This window comes from Biomphalaria glabrata, chromosome 4, assembly GCF_947242115.1.
Source record: "Biomphalaria glabrata chromosome 4, xgBioGlab47.1, whole genome shotgun sequence".
Taxonomy (NCBI): Eukaryota; Metazoa; Mollusca; class Gastropoda; family Planorbidae; genus Biomphalaria; species Biomphalaria glabrata.
In genome coordinates this window covers 36957668-36984975 of record NC_074714.1, presented here as the reverse complement: position 1 = coordinate 36984975, position 27308 = coordinate 36957668, and the positions used below count along the sequence as shown (strand labels likewise).

General features: G+C 37.0%; 1 protein-coding gene across 2 annotated transcripts in view; it reads left to right on the top strand.

The window, feature by feature from the left end:
• Window positions 1-27308, top strand: part of LOC106079015 (thyrotropin-releasing hormone receptor-like) — a 96477-nt gene that overhangs the window by 51415 nt on the left and 17754 nt on the right. Inside the window, exons 1-2 of one of the 2 annotated variants that reach the window (XM_056027497.1) lie at window positions 21712-21945; window positions 26342-26553. In XM_056027497.1, coding sequence (XP_055883472.1) covers window positions 26425-26553 — 129 coding nt within the window. In that variant the 5' untranslated portion in view covers window positions 21712-21945; window positions 26342-26424. Of the gene's footprint in view, window positions 1-21711; window positions 21946-26341; window positions 26554-27308 lie in introns of those variants that run through there. The other variant, XM_056027496.1, reaches the window with a different exon arrangement.

Below are 27308 nucleotides of genomic sequence, written 5' to 3'. Positions count from 1 at the left end.
CTATCACTAGTCTCAATGCACTATGATCCTATCACTGGTCTCAATACATTATGATCCTATCACTTGTCTCAATGCGCTATGATCCTATCACTTGTCTCAATGCACTATGATCCTATCACTTGGCTCAATGCGCTATGATCCTATCACTTGTCTCAATGCACTATGATCCTATCACTTGTCTCAATGCACTATGATCCTATCACTTGTCTCAATGCGCTATGATCCTATCACTTGTCTCAATGCGCTATGATCCTATCACTTGTCTCAATGCACTATGATCCTATCACTTGTCTCAATGCACTATGATCCTATCACTTGTCTCAATGCGCTATGATCCTATCACTTGTCTCAATACGCTATGATCCTATCACTTGTGTGACAAGTCAAAAACTCGCTGTCAGAGTCACTCAAATTTATCACAGCATTAATTATTATTTTCCTTATTTATTTATTTTTTTTTATTATTTCCCCATCCTACCCCTAAATTATTCACCCGCCACACCTTTTCCGCTCCAGGCTAGTCTTAGTTGACCACATTGGAGATGGTTAAGGCGCGTCCTTTCATTTATCTTCCCTTGACCGGGGCAAAGATACACACAGACTCTTTGATCTTATCGGCAGGATGTCTGACAGCCGCAGTGGACACCACCTTGTGTGGAATGCAAGTCACTCCCCCCCTTTTCTCCTATGTCTCTCTTTGATCTAGGAGATCACGCGGACTAGCACGCCCATTGACCTTTCAAATGTGCGACTCCCATCTCAAGTCTAATTCACCCACTTGTAAGATAATTCTTAGCCTAGGACATTTCCTGTTCCCGCCCACATTTTCCAGGCATATATAAAGTAGATCCAAATCAAATCAGACCCTCTTATTTCTCATTGTCGTTGAGTTATTGAGTCTGGACTACTTCATACATTCTTTCTCCTGGTGGTAAGCCGAACTTAATCACAAGTTCCATCTTAATTACTCTGTGTATATTTCCATTGGATTATATCATGTGTATTTTGCCTATTTCATTTATATTTAATTAGTGCATTGTGTATTTCTCACTGGCGTAAGTAGAGAACATAAACATGTCCTATCTATGTATTTATTTGTGTACTGCATTACCCTATTGGTGCTACGTTGCTCAATTGATAGTTGATGTAACTATGTAGATATTTGTACATCTTATTTTATTTCCTTTATCTCGGTTGACCACCTTGATAATTTTACTAGCGCACTATTACTGCGTCTAGAAAAGAGATATGAGTTATCTCCCCTGTATTGAATTATATCCCCTGTAGTCATTTCACTCTAACGAGAGTTGCGCCGCTTGAAAGGACACCCTCTCCATTCAAGCGCGCTCCATTGTTCTTGATCGACGGTCATATGTAAATAAACCATCTGGGTCGCTGACCACCGCCCATTCCCCCCCCCCTTCTTTCTCTATCCACCTGTGTTGTTTATTTGAGATTAGTATTAGTATTTCCCCTTCTATGTACATTTTTATATTATTACTTTCCCTTTTATGTACCTTTTTATATTGCTACTATCAGCAATCTATTTTTCCAAATCCCATTTGTCATCATCTCCCCAGTGTGCTCTAAAGCAATTTCACCAATCTGACGAATGCAACTCAGTCGAGGGCATCAATAAGATGCGTGAGAGACATGGCCTAACTTGTCTTTATTTATCCGCAGCCTCCCTCAGGTGTCTGCCTATTTATCTATTGGATTAATCGCCTATCTATTTTTTGGATCAACGATCTATTTACTTGCATTTGTGCTTTGTGCTATTCAGCACTGCACTTGCCTACTGAGATCTACTCAACTCTACTACTCGGCGCTATCGGCATTGCCCGCCTATTCGACAGCCCACCTGTCAAGCTATTAGGTGCGACGTCCCTATAGATTCAGATCTGTGTGAGACGTCATAGCTACGCCAACCCTCGGCAACTCACTGGACATATCCTGTCAACTACGCTGCCCACGGCAGATCAGCTCTGCCCGCAGTAACCTTGTGCCCACGGTAGCCGGCCACCCGCCCTACTGTGCCCACTACAGATATTAGATTTTGGGGATTGAGACTCCACAAGAACTATATCACCGGCGTCCCTCTATCCGCTAGAGCGCCACCTCCAGCTGCAGAACCTCAAACCAGGACACAGCCAGCTGCGACATCAACAGGACAACCAGCTAAGTCAGAGGACAAAGTGACATACTCTCTTATTAGGTGCAAGAGTGATGATTAAAGCTAGTATTATTTAGAGATAGAAGCAAACCCTCCCCCTTTTTATTCTTATATGTATATTTATGTAAATAAATATTCTTCATTTTTAACTTTTGTATCTATCTTTCATTGCTTTGTCTCGTTGCGTGTCTGCTCCCGATTCATATGCTGATAGGTTGGTGTGTGATAGCTTTAAAAATAATCATCCCCTAGACATAAAACGCGCCAAACACACGTCACATTTCCCCACCTGTCACAACTTGTCTCAATACACTATGATCCTATCACTTGTCTTGACTAGTTTGGAAATTGAGGGGGGATAGGGGGGAATCAATATGATTTTTTTTATTGATCGCTTTTTAAATGCATAAAAAACAACTTGTTCACCCAGGACTCAAGAGTAATGCAACTTATACTACCACATTTGTCAAGTACGATTTCTTCTTTAAGATGTTATTACCAAATATAATAATAATTAATTAATTTGTTTTTAAAATTGATTCTTGTTATGTCACGTACAAGAAATAATTGTGCAAAATTTCAATTTGATCGGAGATTGGGTGTTGGAGAAATACAAACCTTTTTATCAGACATCAGAGCTTTGTAAAAATTGTACCAGAAAGCGAAAGTGAGTTATGTAACCTTTGTCAAAACAACACACAAACAACAAAGGGCATTATCGCCATGACCAGCAGGTCCCATGGTATCTTGTACACACTTACTGTCTACCATCATGTGATCAACGAATCCCACCAGACGTACATATACACAGACGGACTTGTGGAGGACGTTAGCAACAGGTGTGGAAGTGTTCTCAGAGAGATTAGGTCTTTAAATCAAACTCAAGATCTGGCCCCGTCACTCAGACGTGTTGAGAACGTCAGTCAGACGAGCTTCAATGTACACTTCATGTACTAGTCATGGGATAGAGTGAGACTCTATGTCACATCTTTTTGTCTCTTTTATTTGTTGAATTGTTCTGTATCAATGTTGTTGATGTTGATGTTGATCAGTAACGTGTTCTCTCTCACTCTCTATACGTCGAGCGCTTTCCCTTTTTTTTTGTTGCTTTCTCTTATAGTCTTTTTTCTCTTATATTTTCTCTTTTTAATTCTTTTACTCTCGCTCCCCAAAGTGCCATTTTTTCCCCCGGTTATTCTTCTTCTTCTTTCTCTCTCTCTCTCTTTCTATCTCTCTTTCCTTTTTTTTTTTTACATAACTGCTTTCCTTAAATATTTTTTCCCTTTCAATCTCTTTTACGGATCATAGGTATCTCTCTCTCTCTCTCTCTCTCTTGTTGTATGATGCTCTGTCTGTTACACATTTTGTACAGGTTATTTCTCCCACTTCCCATTCTCGGATCAAGTTGAAACGTTGCACAATTATTCATTGTCCTTTACAACACACGAATCAATAAAATAATATCAATTAATTAATTAATTAGTGGTAATTAATTAATTTTGTTTGACATACAAACAGGGAAATAAAGACATTTAGATGTATACTTGCAGTTTTTTCCCTTATAAAAGCTTTTAAAAAAAATATACTTTAGATTTGGCTTGTTCATGTTTTGTTCTCTTGCTCTTAAGATTTCTTTCGTGACACTGTGTTGTTTGCGACCTCCATCTTATGATTCATTTAAAAAACCCAACAACTAACATTTTAATTCTTTTTCAACTCTTTCCTTTTTTTTCTTTCTTATTTCTTTCTTTCTTTCTCTATTTCTCTTTCTAGCTTCTCCACTTAAGGGAACTCTCTTTTAGCACCTCTTGTTTGTTCACTTAAAAAAAAGAATGCTGTTTCCTTTCTCTTTAAGCCCCCCTCCCCCCACTGTCTCAATGTATTTACGTTCACCTAGGACTCCAATGTTCCCTGTGAAATGAGGTGAGATCTGTGACATCTGCAACTTGAACTAAATAGAAAGATCTAAGTGTAGAATGAAGTCAATCAATGCACGCCACAAAAACACTTGTTCCACCAACATGGTTTCTATTTAAACAAAGAGGAGTCAGTGGAGAGATAATGAAAATGTCAGGGTCTCTGTACACAATCATAACAACACATTCACACACATACACACACTACATCACTCACTCTGATGCACACATGTGAATGAAAACTAAAGCATCTACATGAATGATAGATATGCCCTACATACGTCAGCATTGGGAGCGAGAACGTGTTACTTGTGTATGTTTGTACAGAGATAACATGTTAGTCTAGTTTGTGTTGTATGATGGTCCTATATAATTGATTTTATTCATTTAAATACTCATCTCGATCATGTTTATTACTTTATGTTTAATATAAAAATAAATGCATACAATTTAGTAAGGTGCACATAGTTGAATCTTTGTTATTACTTCTCTCTCTCCCAAAACAAATCTAATCTCATATAGGAGCACGTTGAAAATGTCAAATTGCAAACAACTGTTTTATTCATTGTGTATTTGCAAGTTTGTTGACCTGTAGACAAGGTTTTATCATTTCCAGTGCATACTTTATGCAAATCGAAATTAACAAATCAATGCAGAGATCAATCGTTGTGCATTGACGTCCAGGCACTCCTCGTTCACCAGGGACTCGGCTGTTCTCAAGTCTAACCATCAAACTTTCCGTAAACAATAAATAACAAACAAAAAGCACGATAAATATTTGGCATTGGCACATTACACATTCATCACATTCACAGTTATCTACCCTTTGTTTATACTTTCTCTTTGTTGTTCTTATTTTTATGTTGGAACGTTCAGATGACTAGACCAATACATGAGATGAACTGTTGGAGCGTTCAGATGACTAGACCAATACATGAGATGAACTGTTGGAGCGTTCAGATGACTAGACCAATACATGAGATGAACTGTTGGAGTGTTCAGATGACTAGACCAATACATGAGATGAACTGTTGGAGCGTTCAGATGACTAGACCAATACATGAGATGAACTGTTGGAGCGTTCAGATGACTAGACCAATACATGAGATGAACTGTTGGAGTGTTCAGTTGACTAGACCAATACATGAGATGAACTGTTGGAGTGTTCAGATGACTAGACCAATACATGAGATGAACTGTTGGAGCGTTCAGATGACTAGACCAATACATGAGATGAACTGTTGGAGTGTTCAAATGACTAGACCAATACATGAGATGAACTGTTGGAGTGTTTAGATGACTAGACCAATACATGAGATGAACTGTTGGAGTGTTCAGATGACTAGACCAATACATGAGATGAACTGTTGGAGTGTTCAGATGACTAGACCAATACATGAGATGAACTGTTGGAGTGTTCAGATGACTAGACCAATACATGAGATGAACTGTTGGAGCGTTCAAATGACTAGACCAATACATGAGATGAACTGTTGGAGCGTTCAAATGACTAGACCAATACATGAGATGAAATGTCGGAGTGTTCAGATGACTAGACCAATACATGAGATGAACTGTTGGAGTGTTCAGATGACTAGACCAATACATGAGATAAACTGTTGGAGTGTTCAGATGACTAGACCAATACATGAGATGAACTGTTGGAGCGTTCAGATGACTAGACCAATACATGAGATGAACTGTTGGAGTGTTCAAATGACTAGACCAATACATGAGATGAACTTTTGGAGTGTTCAGATGACTAGACCAATACATGAGATAAACTGTTGGAGTGTTCAGATGACTAGACCAATACATGAGATGAACTGTGCAGTGGTTTCCAAATCAGGGAGATCTCCATATAGTTTTCTTTCTATAGTAGTGTTTTGGGGTTAGTGTCTTGTTCGGGCCTCTTGGTAAAGAATACAGTTTTGACTGACATGGTCAGCATTCTCTGGTGACACTCCACATGGGCAGATTTCACTGGTTCCATTTTTGAGCTTCAGGAACATATGTTGTCTCATTCTGTTGTGTCCGGTTCTGAGGCGAAAGATTAGACATTGATCTTGTCTGGATAGCTTATAATAGGAGTCGTTTTACTTGTGATTCGAATGAGAGCTTGTCCATTTCTCATTTATTCTATTCACTATTAGTTTCTTCATTTCTTCTGGATAGAGAGCAATGTTTAATTGTGTGTTTGTTCTCCCACACTTTTGAAAACTAAGATTCAGCAAAAGCAAAAAAAAAAAAAAATTCAGTAAGAGTGAAAACGACTATAAAAATGTGAAGAAATGTGGTGGCGATACAATGGACCCTAAGAAAAACATTAAGAAAATGAATAGAGAAAGATTGGAATAGACAATGTATGGGAGGCAATTTAAAAAAAAAAATGATCTAGAATTTTTTAAATGCTTAGTTTACCAATACTTCCGTAGTCAGTACACCACACACACCCAAAATCTTACCAATACTTCGTAGTCAGTACACCACACACACCCAAAATCTTACCAATACTTCGTAGTCAGTACACCACACACACCCAAAATCTTACCAATACTTCGTAGTCAGTACACCACACACACCCAAAATCTTACCAATACTTCGTAGTCAGTACAGCGCATACACCAAAAAGCTTGCTTTTTTTATTTGCCTCCATGTTTGAACATGTCTGATACACGGGCCACACAAGGTGAAGGATGGTTTGAAGAAAGAAGTAGACTAATGATAAGTAATGAGCTATAACAACCAACATTGAACCATGAACCATAAATCATTAACTATAATAACCATTATTAACCATAATTGAACCATGAACAAAAAACATACACTACAATAACCATCATTGAACCATGAACCATAAATCAGTAACTATAACAAGCAGGATAAACATAATTGAAAAGATAACGTTTACAATGGTATATCATTCAATTCAAATATTTCTCTCTACAAAGTATAAAAGGAACTAATTCAACTAATACCACTTTATCAATCAAGTACAATGTCTTTTCCTTGTTCAAGATATAGAACATAATAATTAATTATTAAGGCTTAATTAATTAATTGTTTATTTGTTTTTATTGATACTTCTTTTGTCATGTAAAAGAAATAATTGTACAAAACTTCAATTTGATCCGAGATTGGATGTGGGAGAAATAATGTGTACTAACTTTTGACCAGACAGACAGAGTGAGCTAATATAAACTTTGTAAAAAATCATTTTCCCCTCATGTTTTTGTGTCACAACCTGATCTTCTCTTTTTATGGTCGGCTCACACATTACTGTCGTCCACTTGATGTCTTTGGGATTCGCTTCTGGCCCGGACACTCGCTAAAGCGACACCACTATAGTATAAAATTACCTTTAGCCAAACTCTGTTTATCAGTACGTGATACACCATTCTAACTGACCATATGACCCGCACCTATCTGGTCAAATAGGCCAGATAAAAGTGACCACGAATCAGGTATTAGCCTTAGTGTAAGTAAAAGCATCTCAAACTGTAGTGAACGACTCTATTGCCGAGTTGGATTCGAGTTAGGAAGTGAGTTGTTGTACCCGACTTGCATTAATTCCTGTCAGATCTCTATCATGTGCAAATCTGAAGTGTTCTACCAGTATCTGCGATGATTTGGTAATATCCTCCGGATGAGAAACGATAGTATTCAGAAAGTCATCCTTTATGGACAACTCGTGATAGGCTCAATAAAAACTGTCCCCCTCTCCGCGACCTTAATGGGAATGTTGAGCTACTGCGAAACGTTTGTTTTGAGAACTATGTAATAAACTGTAACAAAGTCACAATTCAAGCTATTTATTTACTATATCTTTTATCCAATAAATTAAATTCTACTTCTTAAAGTTGTATCTTCTTTTTTTTTATTCTTCTTTGTAAAGCTTTGTCCTCCTTCTTTTGGGTATGTAGGTGTCCGGTAACCCTACTTTAGCTCTCGAGTTCGAAGTCAAATCCAGAAAAAGGAATAGCAGCTATTAGCTATGTGTGGTTTGTCTGTCCGTCCGTCCCGTTTAGATCACATAAACTAGTTATTGAAACTCTGATGTCATGATATTTTAGCCTTACAAAGTTCTGATGCAATGGCTACTTTTTTATTTTCTGAAAGCTAATTTTTAAAAGTAAATACGCAAGCAGATGTTGTTGTTTTTTTTCATAGAAATACACCATTTGTACAACTATTCATTATCGATATTAATAAAAAATAGAACAAAGAAACACGGGAGACTTTATTACTAAAGGAGGTCATTTTCATCTACATTAAACAAAATTATGCAAAGTTTTTGTTATTTTCTAAAAAGATTTTAAAAAAAAAATTCTATTACTAAATTGGGCGTGTTCTATTGTGTAAGCCACTTATTTTTTAAATAAAATGTTAACTTTTGTTAAAAAAGTGAAAAAAAAATGTATTTAGCATGTATTTAAGACGAATTCAATTTAAAACATCATTTACTAAGCCGAGTTTCATATTATGCACTTGTCTGCCTAGGTGAGGCACTTTAGGGGTCAATTCTGAGTTTCGTGTTTTATTTCATGCTCTCTCTTTCCTTCTCTCTCTCTCTCTCTCTTCGCTTTCTAGAAACCCTATTTTGTTGTTTTTAACCTGCGCATCATAATTTCCCCTAACAAAGACTTTGACTTGATTTTGATCGACCCACTTCGCAACAAAAGATAAGTTCTACGTACAATCTCAGACTTAAATTCGGGTTCTCAGCTCAATATTCAATAAAACTTTTGTTGTTTTTCGACAACTCCCCAATCACCCCCCACACCTGCTGCTCACATTTATTTGACCTTCAGCGCACTCTTTTCAACTTTTGAATTCTTTGTATAGCACCTTTTGGGTTAGTGGATTTGTGTGTGTGTGCATGCTTTAAGCATAAGGCACACAATATGCGATATTAGAAACCTCAAATATTACTTTAGACAATCAGTTTCAGCTTCAATGCATTTTCCAAATACCCCAAATTTAATGCTCCATTTCCCTTCCCCACAGTACATTTATTTTGGCACTGTGTCTTCTAAATGAATTCATTTGGTTTTATTAATTGTAATCGTTTATTTGATCACTTCAGAAACGACAGTGTTATAAAGTATCAGTCGTTGCTCTATCTAAAAACAAAAAAAAAAAACAACAAAAAAACCTTTAGATCTATCTTTTGATACTATTACTTACTTAGACTTAGACCTAGGTCCTCCTTCGCCGTTCGGCGCATTGGGCGGCAAGCTGTCTCCACAAAGATCTGTCGCTGGCAATGTGTGAAGCCTCCTCCCATCTGATTTCCACTGTTCTGAGGTCCTCTATGAAGGTGTGGCGCCAAGTTATACATGGACGTCCCTGTTTGCGCTTTCCTCGTATTGGCCTCCATGTCATCGCAACTCTTGGTATAGGTAATTCATTTTGTCGGAGAACATGTCCCGCAAATCTCATGTGATGCTCTGTCACAACCTCACTAAGTGTTCGACTCCCAGTTCGGCATAGGATTTCCTTGTTTGAGACCCGATCTGTGTAACTGACTCCCAAAATCCGTCTCAGCCATTTTTGTTGAGCCGCATTTAGTCTTTTCTAAATTTTGACAGATGACTTCCATGTCTCACATGCATATGTTGTGTTGAGAAGGTGTATTTTTGTCTCGAGTCAAATGGCTTGGCTTGTCCAAATAGGCTGCAACCTTTGGAAAATGCTCCCTACCTTTCATATTCGTCACGCTACATCATGGTAGGCATCCCCATCATTTGTTATGATGCTGCCAAGGTATGTGAACTTGACCAGTTCACGCTTTGACTCGTCTAGTCTGACAAGGGCACCCTTTGCATTATATCCCACTCGCAAAATTTTAGTCTTATTCAACTTTGATACTATTAGATTATTTTTTTTAGACTGCGTCTAAAAGGAACCGGAAATGACGTAAGTGCTATGGCATATTAAAAGTAAGTTGACATAACGAAAAAGAAAGAATTTGCTTTAGAAATACGGAATTTTTGTACTCTTTTTATTTATGCTTTCTACATAGACTGCTGCCTTTTTTGAGGAAGCACCAAAAATAAAATAAAAAGATAAGAAATCTTGAGTTTTTCGCTAATCGCGGTGTTCAGTTTGCGAATTTGTTAAAACCGCTTCTTAGCAAGCATTGAAGTAAAAGGGACCTGGGACCTGTATACGAAATTTCATGCGAATCCTTTCTGCAGTTTAAGAGATCTCTTGATACATACATAAGTCTGTCAGTTATATTTTAAAAATAATATATAGATTGTCTAGATGTTATTTTCAAAACTAATCATGCCCGAGATGTAAGTTTTTATTTTTTAAAATTCTTTGTTGAACTGCTAATTTCCCCGTACTTTACGTCTAGTGAAATAACATCAGTTGTTAGGTTATATTAATTTTATTTGACTTATTTTTTTAAATTAAAGATGTATATTTTTATTATCAAGCGAGAATACATAATAGTCGATTAATAGCCTATACAAACCCCCCAAAAATCCAGCAAAAAAAAAAAATAAAAAATAAAAAAAAAAAAATGAAGTCATGCTGCGGCTGCTGATGCTCTGATCACAACACCTATGCCACTGATTTGAAAACCATTTCATAAAAGACCAGGCATCTTAATCTTTTTATAATAACATTGAAACCCATAAAATGACTGGCATTAAACTTAGACCGTGAGTTACTTCCGAAATGCAAGGATTCAAATTTGACTCAACTAGAGGTAAACATTCGAAGGCGTTGTGAACTTACTATTTCCAACCCGCCTGCCTGTTTACATTAGTAACTATGTCGTAAAATGTTCATTTAGGTCAAATGAATATTCCAGTCCTTGACAGGTTATTAAACCGTAGCAGCTGGGTACATGTTGTATGTACACTTTTAGTGCGTGTGGTGTTGTGTGTGTGTGAGAGTGTGTGTGCTTGTGTTCTGTGTCAATGTGTTTTTCTGGTTGTCTGCTTAAAAAACATTAAAAAACTACATTAAGATAAGATAGGTTAGGGTATGTATGTATGTATGTATGTATGTATGAATGTATGTATGTATGTATGTATGTATGTATGTATGTATGTATGTATGTATGAATGTATGTATGTATGTATGAATGTATGTATGTATGTATGTATGTATGTATGAATGTATGTATGTATGTATGTATGTATGTATGTATGTATGTATGTATGTATGTATGTATGTATGTATATATGTATGTATGTATGCATGCATGTATGTATGTATGTATGTATGTATGTATGTATGTATGTATGTATGTATGTATGTATGTATGTATGAATGTATGTATGTATGTAGGTATGTATGTATGTATGCATGCATGTATGTATGTAAGTATGTATGTATGCATGCATGCATGTGTGTGTGTATGTTTGTATGTATGTATGTTTGTATGCATGCGTGTGTGTGTATGTATGTATGTATGTATGCGTGTGTGTGTATGTATGTATGTATGTATTTATGTATTTATATATGCGTGTGTGTGTGTATGTTTGTATGTATGTATGTATGCATGCGCGTGTGTATGTATGTATGTATGCATGCGTGTGTGTATGTATGTATGTATATATATATATAGTCTGTCTATCTATCTATCTATCTATCTATCTATCTATCTATCTATCTATCTATCTATCTATCTATCTATCTATCTATCTATCTATCTATCTATCTATCTGTCAATGATCTATCTATTGATTCATCAATCAATATCCATTCAATACAGTAATGTATTGTAATCCCATCTTATATTTTATCAAAACTACTTCTCCGTTTCTTTCTTACTTGGTAGATTTATGTCCCTTTTTCGAGTCGACCCTGATCCCACCGCTACACAAACGTGGTAGATTTATGTCCCTTTTTCGAGTCGACCCTGATCCCACCGCTACACAAACGTGGTAGATTTATGTCCCTTTTTCGAGTCGACCCTGATCACACCGCTACACAAACGTGGTAGATTTATGTCCCTTTTTCGAGTCGACCCTGATCACACCGCTACACAAACGTGGTAGATTTATGTCCCTTTTTCGAGTCGACCCTGATCCCACCGCTACACAAACGTGGTAGATTTATGTCCCTTTTTCGAGTCGACCCTGATCCCACCGCTACACAAACGTGGTAGATTTATGTCCCTTTTTCGAGTCGACCCTGATCCCACCGCTACACAAACGTGGTAGATTTATGTCCCTTTTTCGAGTCGACCCTGATCCCACCGCTACACAAACGTGGTAGATTTATGTCCCTTTTTCGAGTCGACCCTGATCCCACCGCTACACAAACGTGGTAGATTTATGTCCCTTTTTCGAGTCGACCCTGATCCCACCGCTACACAAACGTGGTAGATTTATGTCCCTTTTTCGAGTCGACCCTGATCCCACCGCTACACAAACGTGGTAGATTTATGTCCCTTTTTCGAGTCGACCCTGATCCCACCGCTACACAAACGTGGTAGATTTATGTCCCTTTTTCGAGTCGACCCTGATCCCACCGCTACACAAACGTGGTAGATTTATGTCCCTTTTTCGAGTCGACCCTGATCCCACCGCTACACAAACGTGGTAGATTTATGTCCCTTTTTCGAGTCGACCCTGATCCCACCGCTACACAAACGTGGTAGATTTATGTCCCTTTTTCGAGTCGACCCTGATCCCACCGCTACACATATACAACCAGTAAATAAAGTCTTGCAGGAATGTAGACGTAAAGAAATGACACTAGAATGAAATGATCTCCATTGTGTGTTCCCTGTCTCTTGAATCTAATGACCACAAAGACCAAGTGAGGGAACACATCTTCTTTGAACTCTTTCTATAATGATTGAGCAATAGCGTTGCAGGTAAATATGCAGATTTCAAAATAAATTATCCTCTCAGACCCTGCGATTTATAAAGCAGATGTAAAGGTTATCTTTTCTATGGCCCACAGTTAACGAGGAAGTCATGTGACCAGCACAACGACCAACCGCTTTACGTTCTTCAACTAATGTGTCAGGTACCCATTTAGAGTTGGGTAACTCTTAAAATTCCAAAATTCAAAATGCATTTTTTTTACCGAGATTCAAACCCGGGACCCTTCGGTTCGGAAGGCAAGCGCTTTTCAAATAAAATATATAATCTGTGTACGAAAGTTACATAAAAAGAAAAAAATATCTATTTCCGTAAATCAGTATGCAAGTATATTTTCATTACAATAAATATTACAATAGTCTTTTATTTAAAATTATTTAAAATACGACACTTTTTTCGAGGCCGGCCTTAGGCCACTGCAACCTATGCGACCGCAGTGGGACCCGCACTTTCATGGGACCCGAGCTAATTCTAGGTGTATAAATTATTAAATTAAACCATTTTATGACTTATAACAGATTTCCCGCGGCCTCCTGTAGATAGACCAGGAGCTAATTGAAATCTCCTGAAATGCAAAATATACGAAAAAGTCCTGGAAATATCCGAAAATTATTGAAATCTTTAGGAAAATCATACAAATCTCCTGAAATGTGTAGTCAAAAATTGTCATTTTGGGTTCTCATTCAAACAGAAAACGACAATCCTACGCGCGATAAAAAAAAACGTATTATCCGTGTGACAGGTTGGGGAAATTGACGTGTGTTTGGCGCGTTTAATGTCTAGGTAGGGGATGATTATTTTTAAAGCTATCACACACCAACCCGTCTGCATATAAATCGGGATCAGGCACGCAACGAGACAAGCAATGAAAGAAAGATACAAAGTTAAATTGAAGAATATTTATTTACATAAACATTTACATAAAAGAATAAAAAGGGGGAGGGTTTGCATCTATCTCTAATTGATACTATATTTAATCATCACTCTTGCATTTAATAAGAGAGTATGTCACTTTGTCTTCTGAACTTAGCTGGTTGTCCTGTTGATGTGGCAGCTGGCTGTGTCCTGGCTTGAGGTTCTGCAGCTGGAGGTGGCGCTCTAGCGGGTAGAGGGACGCCGGTAATATAGTTCTTGTGGAGTCTCAATCCAAAGTTCTAATATCTGTAGTGGGCACAGTAGCCGGCTACCGTGGGCACAAGTGTACTGCGGGCAGAGCGGATCTGCCGTGGGCAGCGTAGTGAGCAGGATATGTTCAGTGAGTTGCAGAGGGTCTCGTCTCGCACAGACTCTGGGTCTATAGGAACGTCGTACCTAATAAGTTGACAGGTGGGGCTTTCGAATAGGCGGGCAAGTAGAGCCGATAGCGCCGAGTAGTAGAGTTGAGTAGATCCACGTTGACAGTAGGAGATACTCAACAGCAAATAGCGTAGTGATCTGATAACTAGTTGAGTCGTGTCGTGTAGGCACTGAACAGCAAATAGGCAATTGACTAGGCAGACAATGCCAAATAAATAGGCAGGTAAATAGGCAGACACCTGAGGGAGGCTTCGAATAAATAAAGACAAGTTAGGACATGTCTCTCATTCATCTTATCGATGCCCTCGACTGAGGTGCATTCGTCAGATTGGTAAAATTGTTTTAGAGCACAATGGGGAGATGATGACAAATGGGATTTGGAAAATAGATGGCAGATAGTAGCAATAAACAACACAAGTTGGAAGAGAAAAAGGGGGGAGGGAAGAAATGGGAAAGGTCAATAGGCGTGGTGGTCCGAGTGATCTCCTATATCAAAGAGAGACGTTGGGGGGGGGGGGGGAGGAAAGACGGTTGCATTCCACCCAAGGTGGTGTCAACTGCGGCTGTCAGACATCTGGCGGGTAAGACAAAAGAGACTGTGTTTTTATCTTTACCCCGGTCAAGGGGAGATAAATGAAAAGCCGCCAAGGTGGTGGACAAAGTCTAGCCTTAAGAGGAACAGGTGGGGCGGGTGGAGAAATTGGGGATCGTGCGGAGAAAGAATTAAAATAAAATAAATAAATAATAGTAAATAATGATTAATGCTGTGATAAATTTGAGTGACTCTGACAGCAAACTTTCGACTTGTCACAATCCCGTAATTTTGGAATCTAGTGAAAGAAGCGGTCAACAATTCTCGTAGATAGATTGAAATATTTGGTAATTCTTGCTATTTAGCGTGATCTATGTAGGAAATAGAATTTTTATGATATACTGTATGACTTCGCTACACGCAAGGCTCGTAAAGTAATTCTGTACGTAGTAAAGAATGAATACAATACAAAGACGAATGTATTTTCTAATATAAACTCTTAAATTTTACTTATAATCCGTATCCCTACTCAAACTGGGCCCCGCGAAATCCGTTTCGCATAGGGCCAAACAACGGTTAAGTCCGGCCCTGCTATTTAGTGACGGGCGAATACAAAGTAGATTACTTGTTCTCCTCCCCCCCCTTCTTTTTTTCGCCGCTAAAACTACGTGGGGTAGAAATAAAAAAGAGTGATCTTCCTATGACTTCTTGGTCACAACGGTTAAGTCCGGCCCTGCTATTTTGTGACGGGTGAATACTACTTGCTCTCCACCCACCCCCCTCTTTTTTTTTTCGTAGGGTGACTCTAGTCCGTCTTTTAGAAATAAAAGAGCGATCTTTTCTTTACGTCTTGTTCAAACTGTTGAGCCATGAAGGAAATTGTATGTGTTGATTGTGATGTATTGCTCTGCTATTAAAAAAAATGTCTTTGATGTGTTGAATCGGAAGGGGTCTATATTTGTATGAATAAAAACGGTAAGCATAAAAAATAAAATTATTTAAGAGAACAAAAAAAAAAATCGTTTGCTTTCGGACGACCAAAACTAACCGGCTACAAAGGTGGGTGAAATCAGATTTTTAATAGCTTTTTGTTTGTTTGTTTTAGGTATAAAAGTGTCAGACGGACAGACATCATATACAAAACTATTAGCAGTTTTTCCATCACGTGGGCGCTAAAAACCTTTTTTTTTAAATTCAGAGATACTTTTATTTAAATAAAAATCATTGCCAAAAAAAAAACTAAGCAGGTTTTATAGTGCGCCATTTCCGGCTGCAGACTCAAAATTAATCAAAGGTAGGAGCGCCAAGTGTTAGCTTTAGGATGAAAATGTTAACATGAATAGATCATGGCACGCCCAGAACAACCTGATACTTAATTCCTTAGCTATTGAAAATATCGATCTTTTTTTTTCATTTGATCACGAGACACAAGTTCTTAAACGATTCTAAAAATCACTCGAGATATTTTGTCAAAGCTGCTGAAAACGTATGCAAAACTGAAAAAGCGATTCTATATACAAAAAAATCCACTATTTTTATTTTTTTACCCGTAATTATTTTTCATACCTAAAGCAACACCTGTAATCTATAAGATAAGATTAGACAATAAAGAAATTAGCAGACTATATAGTAATATAGTATATCATTAAATCATTTTTAATATTTCAAATGTTACAAAATTGTTAATTAATTTATTTGTTTGCTGTTGTTCACTACTTTCATTATGTATGTATACAAGGAGCACACTTGCACACAAATGCTGTTCAATGCCTGAACACATGCTACACATATTCTCGAAAGTTGTCATAAAAATCTCATATATTTATTTTAATGGCATAGGTGTCATTTATTGAAGTATGTTGCGCAATGTAAATACGAATAGACTTCAGGTTCATACCCCGCTAATATAAACTCTGAGAGCACTAAATTTGTAGAAAATCCGGAAGAAAAGTAAAAAATAAACAACAAAAAATGCAACAAAGTAAACATGAACAACATTACTGAGAAGAAACTATTGATGTCTTGCAGTCATGTTGCTCAATCAGTGTCTTGCAGTCATGTTGCTCAATCAGTGTCTTGCCAACTCTAACGGAAATGCTACTTTGTCCACGACAAGGACTATTGATGCTAATTGTCCCTTTCTGTGGACGTAATTGTGTTTCTTCCCGGCCCATCGATCTAGGGTGTAAGGAACTCTTCTGTAATTGAATCTGGTCTCTTGTCCCCCAGCTTGAAGAAATTACACGACACGACTGGACACATCGCCTAGATGTGGTCACTGGCCATGGACATACTTTATCCACGCCACTTTTGGTATTTACATTAATCAACTGATCAGCCTTCCCATTTTCATCATATAGATGTTCCCATTAATAACGGAGCTGAGGATTTCGTCAGATGAAAATGTCCATTGACAAGTTTATGCCCGTTTAGACCCAACTGTGACGTAGTTAGATCATGTGACATGGTTAGATCATGTGACATAGTTAGATCATGTGACATATTTACATCATAGCACATAGTTAGATCATGTGACATAGTTAGATCATGTGACATAGTTAGATCATGTGACATATTTAGATAATGTGACATAGTTAGATCATGTGTAGGTTGGGTGGCTGAGTGGCAACCACCGCTAGGCTACCTTAAAAGGGGGTTCTAGTTCGAATCCGTACGGAGTTGTGTTTGCACCTCCTCCTCCATCTGTATCTCCCTCTCTCTCCCTCACCCTCTCTCTCCAACTGTCTTCCTTACTCTTATCTTTCTCAGATACATAATCTGCATGAGAATTCTTTAAGAAAAAAACATATATGCTCAAGTGTAACCCAACTATAAGCCTATAAAGTCTGCCTATGTTGCCGCCTTGACTATTTCCATCGCCCGAGGTCATGTAATATTGACTTAAGGTTCTGGACTCTCAAAGACTAGGTACTGTTAGCCCATACTTACTCTAGTGAGCACAAAACTAAACACATTATTTTTGGAAGTTCTACGCACATTCCCTGCTTCAGGAACAAATTATAACAACCTGGGACGATTCCATTGTTTTTACTAGGACCTCCCCACCCCGACACGGGCACAGTGGTCAAACCGTTACATTCGGATGCATCGTCCTGTCAGCGGAAATTGTGCGGTCAGTGATAAATGGACATGATCGGACAAGAACAACCCTGCAATTTCCGCTATGACGCACGCCCTGAATGGTCATTAGGGTGTTGGGTTTCCAATGAGTGAGTGGGTCTCTTCAGAGGTGGAACGGTATTTTATTTTTAAATGTGGAGTTAGGGGAAGAACCCAGCTGATACAATGATTAGAAATAGTCTCGCCCCTGACAAATTGGTCAATTTTTTTTTGGATAAGTTTTCAGTGGGAAGCTAGAGAATTCCTGACTTAGCCAGGACCCGTCCCCCCCCCCAACCGCTTAGTTACACAATTATTTTTATTCAACGATCTTCCACTTTCCTCTCACCCCCCCTTCTCTCTCTGTCTTGTAAAAATCTATAGCTTTTGTATATTAAATAGCGCGCACAGAATAGAATAGTGACTTTTTTACTTATCTTATTTTATAAAGTAGGCCTACATACGTTCCTTGTGTTCAGTTATTATTAATTAATGTATAATTATGAATAGACTCAAGACTTATATAGGTCATTGAAAGTTCAGTGCCCATACATTTGTACTGCATACTGCATAACAATTTAGCACCACTCAAATTATATGTCCCATTAAGTTACACCGCTTTAATTTAAATATAGTACACCACTAAATAAATGACTTTATTTAAAAATATGTATTTTTTTTAAGCCTGGAGATGTGCGAATCAATTTTACGAAAATATTTCAGAATGAAAGAATTAAAATTAATTAAAAAAAAACAATTCCTAACTAACGATTAAATACCATAGTAAACTAAATATTCATATTTCGTTTGTCATTAGCCAACGGTTAACAAGGATGTCATGTGGCCAGCACATTGACCAACCACTATTACATCCCAAACGTATATCAGATACTCATAAGAGTTGGGTGGGCGATGTAAATTTCCCCAAAGTTCTAATTCCCAGTCTTGAACGGGATTCAAAATCAAAGCCTCTTGGTTCAGAAGCCAAGCACTTAATCACTGTCACTGAAAAAAACACACACAACATTCACGCTCTAATTACTTAGCTATCCAGCCAAACTACTATGTGCAAAATTTAAACTCATAATAAATAATTCCATTTTTTAAAAATTAGACAGCTTTATATCAGCTCTGTTTGTCTGGTACAAGTCTTGCACACGTTATTTCTCCCACTTCCCATTCTCGGATCAAGTTAAAACTTTGAACACTTATTCATTCAACACATTAAGCAACAAATTATCCAATTTGTTAATGAATTAGTGGTAATTCATGCGTTGTGTTTTTATTTAAAAATAGGGAGATAATTCTTGCAGTATTGAGATATATTGCAGTAACAGTAACTGTGCCGCTCTTTCGCTTATTTAAGCTTTGATTAAAACAAAATTTTGCTTCTTAATTGTAGATTTTACTTTTTAAAAAGCTAATATTAACTCAATCTGTCTGTCTATCTGTCTGACAGTACAGTACAAATTTTGAAAATGTTTTTTTCTCCCATTTCCCATTCTCGGATCAAGTTGAAACTTTACAAAATTAATCATAGAACCCGACGAGACACGAATCGATCGTGACACTTAACCAATTAGTGAATAAATTGTTGGGAATTAATTATTTTTCTTGTGTTTGATATCAAAAGAAGAGTAATATACGTTACTTAATGAGAGATGTGGATGTATATGTGGATTTAATCCCTTTATTACATTTTGAAATTATTTTTTCTCCCGCTTCCCATTCTCGGATCAATATGAAATTTTGTGAAATTATTCATAGACAATGATTATACATGAATCAATCCAAAAATTAACCAATTAGTTAATCAATTAGAACTAATTAAAATTTTTGTTTTATATAGCAGAAAAAGAGCTAAACCCTGCCATCTTCAGATAAATGGCAGTAATTAGCGGTTCTTTCCCTTAGATACTCTTTTGTTTTTAAATTACTATATATTATTTTCTATTGCTTGATGACTTGTGGTATTGACAATCACAAAAATGTAACCAGATAGTAGGAATGGAAAATAAAGTCGCTATTAAAAGTCTGAAGCTAACTAGTACGTGACCTCTACAGCTCCGTCTTGTGATGACCAGTATGTGACTTTTATCTCCGTGTTGCTGACCATTATAGAGCAAGCACGCAGGATAACAAACAATTAAACGATGGTAATAGCTCGAGTTTCGTTACACGGATGTGTAAGTCTTCTAACCGAGAAGAGTGGAGAGTTAAGGCTGAGTGAAGTCACTTCTTACAAACCTTATATCCACTCAGTCTGTATGTCTGGTAAAACGTTTGTACACGTGATTTCTCCCACACCCAATACCGGATGGGGCTGAAGTTTTGCCTAGTTATGTCTTTTACATGACAACACAAGAATTGATTTAAAAAAAACTAACCAATTTTTTTTATTAACTATTGGTAATTAATGTTTTTTTTGTACGTACATTGATCAATTCTTTTGTGTTCTCTTTCCATTACACTTAATAAAAGCTTTGTTTTTGTTTAAAAGTATTTTTAAAAATGTTTGTCTTGTTTTACTGACATTTCCCAGGTCCGAAATCACTTGAAAGATCGTAAAGTTTTGTTTTAAAAAAAATAAAACTCCATTGCAAACATTAAGTCGAAAGGTCTGCCAACTGCCAACTTTCTCTTATGGTGTGGGCCGTCTTTGTTGTTTGAATTGCTTGTGCCAGGAAACACTCAACACTGAGATAGGCTTACAGTTAATAGGTTCCAAGAGAATTGAAGAGAGTGTTAACGCGTCCAAATATTTGAATACCAGGAATGAAATGAAATCATCAAATCTTCTTTACCTTTACCTATCCCTTAGTCTGTTGAACCGTTGGGGCACTACACTTGATCTGTCAACCGTATTTCTCCATTACTCTGTCTTTTTGCCTTGAATATGATGTCTTTCATTGCCAGGCCCCAGGGCCGGCCTTAGGCCACTGCAACCTATTCGACCGCACTGGGCCCCGCACTTTCCTAGGCCCCGCGCTACTTCTAGGTGTAAATTATTAAATTAAATCATTATAACATATATAATAACAGGGTTTCCGCGGCCTCCTGATTTTCCAGGGCCTCTTGGAAATCTCCTGACATTGCAAAATATACACGAAAAAGTATTGGAAATCTCCTGAAAAATCTCAGGAAAACTTATAAAATCATCTGAAAAATAGAAAAAATTGTCATTTTGAGGTGCCAATCGTACTCGCGATAAAAAATAAACGGCATTGTGAACTTTTATTTAATAAAAATATATTGCAAAAAACGAAAGTATTTTCTTATACAAAATCTAAATTTTTAAATTATCCTTATCTCTATCCAGAGTGGGCCCCTCGCAATCCGTTTCGCATAGAAAACCACAATTGTTAGGACCAGCCCTGCCACACCCGTCTATTCTTTTGTGTTGTTCCATCGATTTCATTGCCTGCCTCTTTTACTTTTCCTGGTACTGTTCCCTCAAGGAGGACCTTGTTTCAGTCTGCGTTTTTCGACAGTGGTTAGTGGGTCATCGTAGGGCCCATTGCCGTTGTGCTTTTGTTTCTAATCTCTTCGCTTGTGTTGAGGTCTATGTGTGATATCTAGGATACTTCTATAGCATCTCAATTCCATTGCTAGGATTCTCCTCTCTAGCTCTGTAGCTAGCGTCTAGTCTAAGTTAGGAAAACATATAACTACAAGAAATCTTAAGTTTTTTTTTTCTGTTTTCCTGCGATCGTTAGACCATCGTGATTTACTTTAGTAATTTAAATCACCCACTCACTTGTAAATATCCATTTACATTTCAAAGTAGTCAATACAATGACTTTATTTATTTGGTCATAATCGTACGGTCCACCATCTGCAACAATCAATTCATAAGACACTGAACCTGTCATCTACTCACTTGACACGGAACTTGTCATTCACTCACGTGAGACTCGGTGTCTTTGATTCAAAGGCGTGGACACGCCCACAATGTCCACGCGCACAGATTTGAAAACCGAACTGGATCAGCCCCATGTTGTAGAGCGGAAGTTCCCATAGTGCTCACTCACGATCTCGTCTGCAAGGTGCCAGGTAAGAGCACGAATCAATAGCCAGATTTTCTTGAGATATGTGCCGTAAACATTTATATTGCATTAACGTCGTTTATTTTTAAATCTAATGTTGTTGTTTTAGTCTTGTTTTAATGTTTTCATCCCTCGAGAAACACAAAGAATTACTTTTGAATCTTGTAAGAATCTTTGTACACTTCCTCGAACTTGTGACGTATTCGTCTATCTTTCTGTTCGTTTTTATTCTCTCTCTCCGTCTCTCTCTCTCCTTTTTTCTTTCTGTCTTTTTTTTATCTTTATCTTTTGTTCTCTTTTACTGAATTCCATTTTATTTTTTTCTTCGCAATCAAATCATTAAATCCAATCAAACTTTCTGATCTAAACATTTCAAATGTTATGTTTTTGTGAAACTGGAGTGAACTTCTATTTTGTTAAGATGGACGTATATTTTTATGTCTAAATTTTAAAACCAATTTCTTCATGGATGAAAATAGCATTATTATTTTCATTATCATTGTTATTATTATTGTTATTATTATAACAATGATTTAATTTTCATTCTCTGGCACTGTCTGAGCTTCGTTAAAGGAAACAAAATTCATTATAGTCCTCTTAACATTGCCCACTGAGAAATGTTCTGATTATGTGGCAGGTACTGCCTTACACACTGCCTTTCTGACAGGAGATTAGGTTCCTCGTAGGAATGCACATTCCAGAAAGAGTAGATGCCATTAACCTGAGAGAGGTTTATCATCACATTTATTGATACGGAAGAACGAGATGCTCATGTTAATATTCATTTCTCTCGCCTAGTTGATCCTCTTGGCTCGTTTGGTTCTACCACAGACATCATCTCTTCATTGTATGAGGGGTGAGTTCGGGACTATGTTTCCGTCTAGATCTCGCTCTGTGAACCACGTGACAATTGAAAAGTAAAACGGGTTGGAGTGTTTTACAAACGAATAGAGCAAAAAGCAAAAACTAAAAAAAAAATATTTTTTAACGAATAAACTTTTCTGTGGAAATGTAGTTATAATCCTATTAGTACTCCAGTTTCATAAATATTTGTATAAAAAAGGTGCTAACAATCAAAGTCTAACATATTACTGTTTTTTTCTTTCTAAAATAACAAAAAGAAAGCTTTTTCATTTATTTGTGTGTGTGTGTGTTTCACATGGGTACAAACACATCATATCAGATTGTTATTTCGATGAAAGATTTGAATGAAATAATAGGCTATACATTGAGTAATAGTAAACAACTTTAATATGTATTAGCCATGAGTTTACACAAGGCATTCTATACATGCAGAAAGATTGTCCGATCATCAATTGTCAAAAGTTATCCAACGATTAATATAGTGTACAATACGGCAACACACGTTATATATATATAAAGGTTCAATATATATTTTTAGAAATCGTAACTGTTTTTATTGAAGCTTTTCATACACTAGCGGACAAACGATTTTAATTGTTGGCTTTTTGGTGGATCCGGTGGACAGAAATACAATTGAAATTTTTTCAAATTCTCTGAGCTCTTCCGCTTATATCACACACACACACACACACACACACACACAAATACACACACACACACACAAACACAGAAACACACACACACACACAAACACACACACACACACACACATACACACACACACACACACAAACACAGAAACACACACACACACACACACACATACACACACACACACACACACACACACACAAAATGAGAATGACATGAGACTTTCACTCTGTCTTAAGACTTGCAAAAAAAAAACAAATACAATTGGGCAACTCACTAACGGCAGTTTAGGGGATTCGATATTTAAATGGATTCCCAAGCATTGAGACATTGTTAAAATTAGAGCTCATTTCTTTTTGATGTCGTTGGCAAAAGTGACCTTCAGCTTATCGTCCTTGATCATATTTAATATAGCGTGGAAATCTCTAATAGAGCTCTATAGAAAATTCTGAAATATCTCAAAATAAATGTTTTTTTTTTTTTTTAAATCACATCGTGGACATTTTTAGTGCCACATTTTGAACTATTTCTTTTGCGCATCCTAAATGGTTTCTGTCTCGGGGTGGTAATAGGGTCAAAATAGACACAATGTCTGTGGTTCTGAATAGATATTTTGTTTATACAAAAAATCAACCATTTCGTCCTTTTTTTTCTAAACCATTTTTGTTATTTGTTGTTATTAATGGAAGTCATAAATTTAGATTAAAGCATGAACAATACTAGCATTCTAAATTTAGATGTTACAATTCTCTTTATTTCACCCACGTTAATTCGAATCTCTACAATTAGACATTTCGAGTCTCGACTTTCAGCCTCGTAATGACCGTTGCATCCATTGTCAAGTCTTGGCAAATGTGTCTAGAAAAAGAGCTCCCTATCTGCGTCTTTGTTAATGGGATATAAAGAGGCGAGAGAGGGAGATAAACATGACATTGATATCGTCTGCTATTTTCAAAGACATTTTCCCAGCAAGCACCTTAAATAACCTACTAAAAGAGCAGACAAAGACACCAAGATTAGCCAGTATTTGTATTTCTGGTATAGAATTTCATCTTGCTAGAAAGATAAAAAAAAGGGAGTTTAGATTGTAAAGAAGAAGACCACGTGACAAAAGGATCGACAAGAGTTATTAACCCTTATGGTTCTGAATTATTATTTCGTTGTTCCGGAAATGTTTTGACCGGAAGTGGATCGAGACGGATATGGCAGTGTCGATATTAGTGTAGAACGAACATTAATTTCTATAAGGCTTTTCATCTAATTTTTTAATATAGTTTTATGTACATCTATAGATCTACCTTGATATTTGAAACGCTTCAAACTATTTATATACATTGTAAAAAGATAAGTAAGCTTTTCTTTCCCTAGGTGTATAAAGGATTATCAGACACTAGCACTTGACATTTGAATGATGAAACTTGCTAATAAACTGTAAACTATTATTTAGAAAAAATCAATGGATAAAATAATTCTTATTTCCACTGTGTTCCGACTGCATTGATCAGCCAGACGGTTTTTTTTAAACGAAAAATTCTCAAAGATTTAATTGCTCTGATTGAGAGCCTAGTGGTAGCGCACTCAGCCTTCAAAACGGTGGGTCTTGGGTGTGAACTTGGGATTTTAAGGACGCCCCAAATTAATAGGTACCTGGCATACGTTTTGTGAAAGTAAAGGCGGTTGGTCGTTGTGGTAGCCACATGAAACCCTCGTCGACCATAGAAACAGAGGAGCTTTACATCATCTGCCCCCATACATCGCGAGGTACTTATAAAAAGTAATTCCACGAAGAGAAGTCATCATGCGGTCAGCTTCAACATGCGGTCAGCTTCAATATGCGGTCAGCTCAGTTCATGAAGGAAGTAGTAAAAAATGATATTACGTTACAGTACAGATGAAACATTTTTTAGCTTAATACCTCGTTCATCCAGGCATCATATGCATGACAATAATGAGTGAGCTCATGCGTTTAAGTAGTCGCGGTGGCTGAGCGGTACAGCGTTTGGCTATCGGGATCTTTGGGCTCCTCTGAATCCACCCAGCTCTAACGGGTACCTGACAATAGTTGGGGAAAAGAAAAGTCGGTTGGTCGTTGTGCTGGCCACATGACACCCTCGTTTATCGTGGGCCATAGAAACAGATGACCTTTACATCATCTGCCCTATGGTACACAAGGTCTGAGAGGGGAACTTTACTTTTTGCGTGTGTGTGTTAAAAGCCAAATACATTAATTCGATTGTGGGATGGTATTTGAGTAATCACCAGAGGGAACGGCGAGCATTGAAGCTTGTTCATAAATTAATTATAACACTAGGGCGTTCAGACCGTTTCATTTTGTTTCCATTATAGTTAGCGAACATCTCTTTAACAGAAATCTCTTTGCCAATTGTTGCCTGCACCACTTCGTGCTCTGTCTAATAATGTTTGGGTGTTTCTTTCTTTCTTCTTGGCTTTTACTCCGAGTTACTTTGAAAGTGTGTCACGTTTCAATAGATTGTAGAGTCTAATAGCACTGGTCAGGATTGGACACGGACGGACACCACTCTAATGTGTTTTACATTTATTCTAGTTGAATCAGATTATAAATAGTTTCTTCACTGACCACATAATATCGTCATTAAACGTTATAGTCAGCGTTTTTTTTCAAATAAAAACAAAAGCTTAAAACTATTCAGGTTTCAAATATAAAAAAAAGCTGTTAAGTTAAACAAACATGGACGAAATTGTTTCATAAGTTTCCGATGTAGGACGGTAGGGTGATGGTAATGGATAGGACTTGAACTGGGAACATCATGGCGACAGTATATACCATACCTCACCACTAGGCCTTGCAATAAGTGGAGGACCAACTGAACGAAATAGTTTCATCCTTAATTACTTTTTGTCTACAGCGATCAGCTTCTGTTTTGTTTGACGTTCACGGAGATTAAAGCCACTACATAGAAAAGATTTTGAATTTAAACTCAAAGACATCATGGAAATATTTATTAGTTTGAACTCATCGTCTGAGACTGACAATGGTCGACTCCTGGAAGAAACTAGTATGAAGTCAAGTAACTTCAATATGGCAGCTTGGTACAAGGAATCCTGTGGTTCTTTCGGGGTAAGTTGATTTTAAAAGTACATGTTCTGTAGCATTGTAAGTTCTGAAGACTTTATTTGTATGTTCTTGTGGACTATTTGTGTTATGTAGACTTTGTATGCAATGAAGACCTAATATGTTCTGTAGACTTTGTATGCAATGAAGACCTAATATGTTCTGTAGACTTTGTATGCAATGATGAAGACCTAATATGTTCTGTAGACTTTGTATGCAATGAAGACCAAATATGTTCTGTAGACTTTGTATGCAATGATGAAGACCTAATATGTTCTGTAGACTTTGTATGCAATGATGAAGACCTAATATGTTCTGTAGACTTTGTATGCAATGAAGATCTAATATGTTCTGTAGACTTTGTATGCAATGAAGACCTAATATGTTCTGTAGACTTTGTATGCAATGAAGACCTAATATGTTCTGTAGACTTTGTATGCAATGAAGACCTAATATGTTCTGTAGACTTTGTATGCAATGATGAAGACCTAATATGTTCTGTAGACTTTGTATGCAATGAAGACCTAATATGTTCTGTAGACTTTGTATGCAATGATGAAGACCTAATATGTTCTGTAGACTTTGTATGCAATGAAGACCTAATATGTTCTGTAGACTTTGTATGCAATGATGAAGACCTAATATGTTCTGTAGACTTTGTATGCAATAAAGACCTAATATGTTTTGTAGACTTTGTATGCAATGAAGACCTAATATGTTCTGTAGACTTTGTATGCAATGATGAAGACCTAATATGTTCT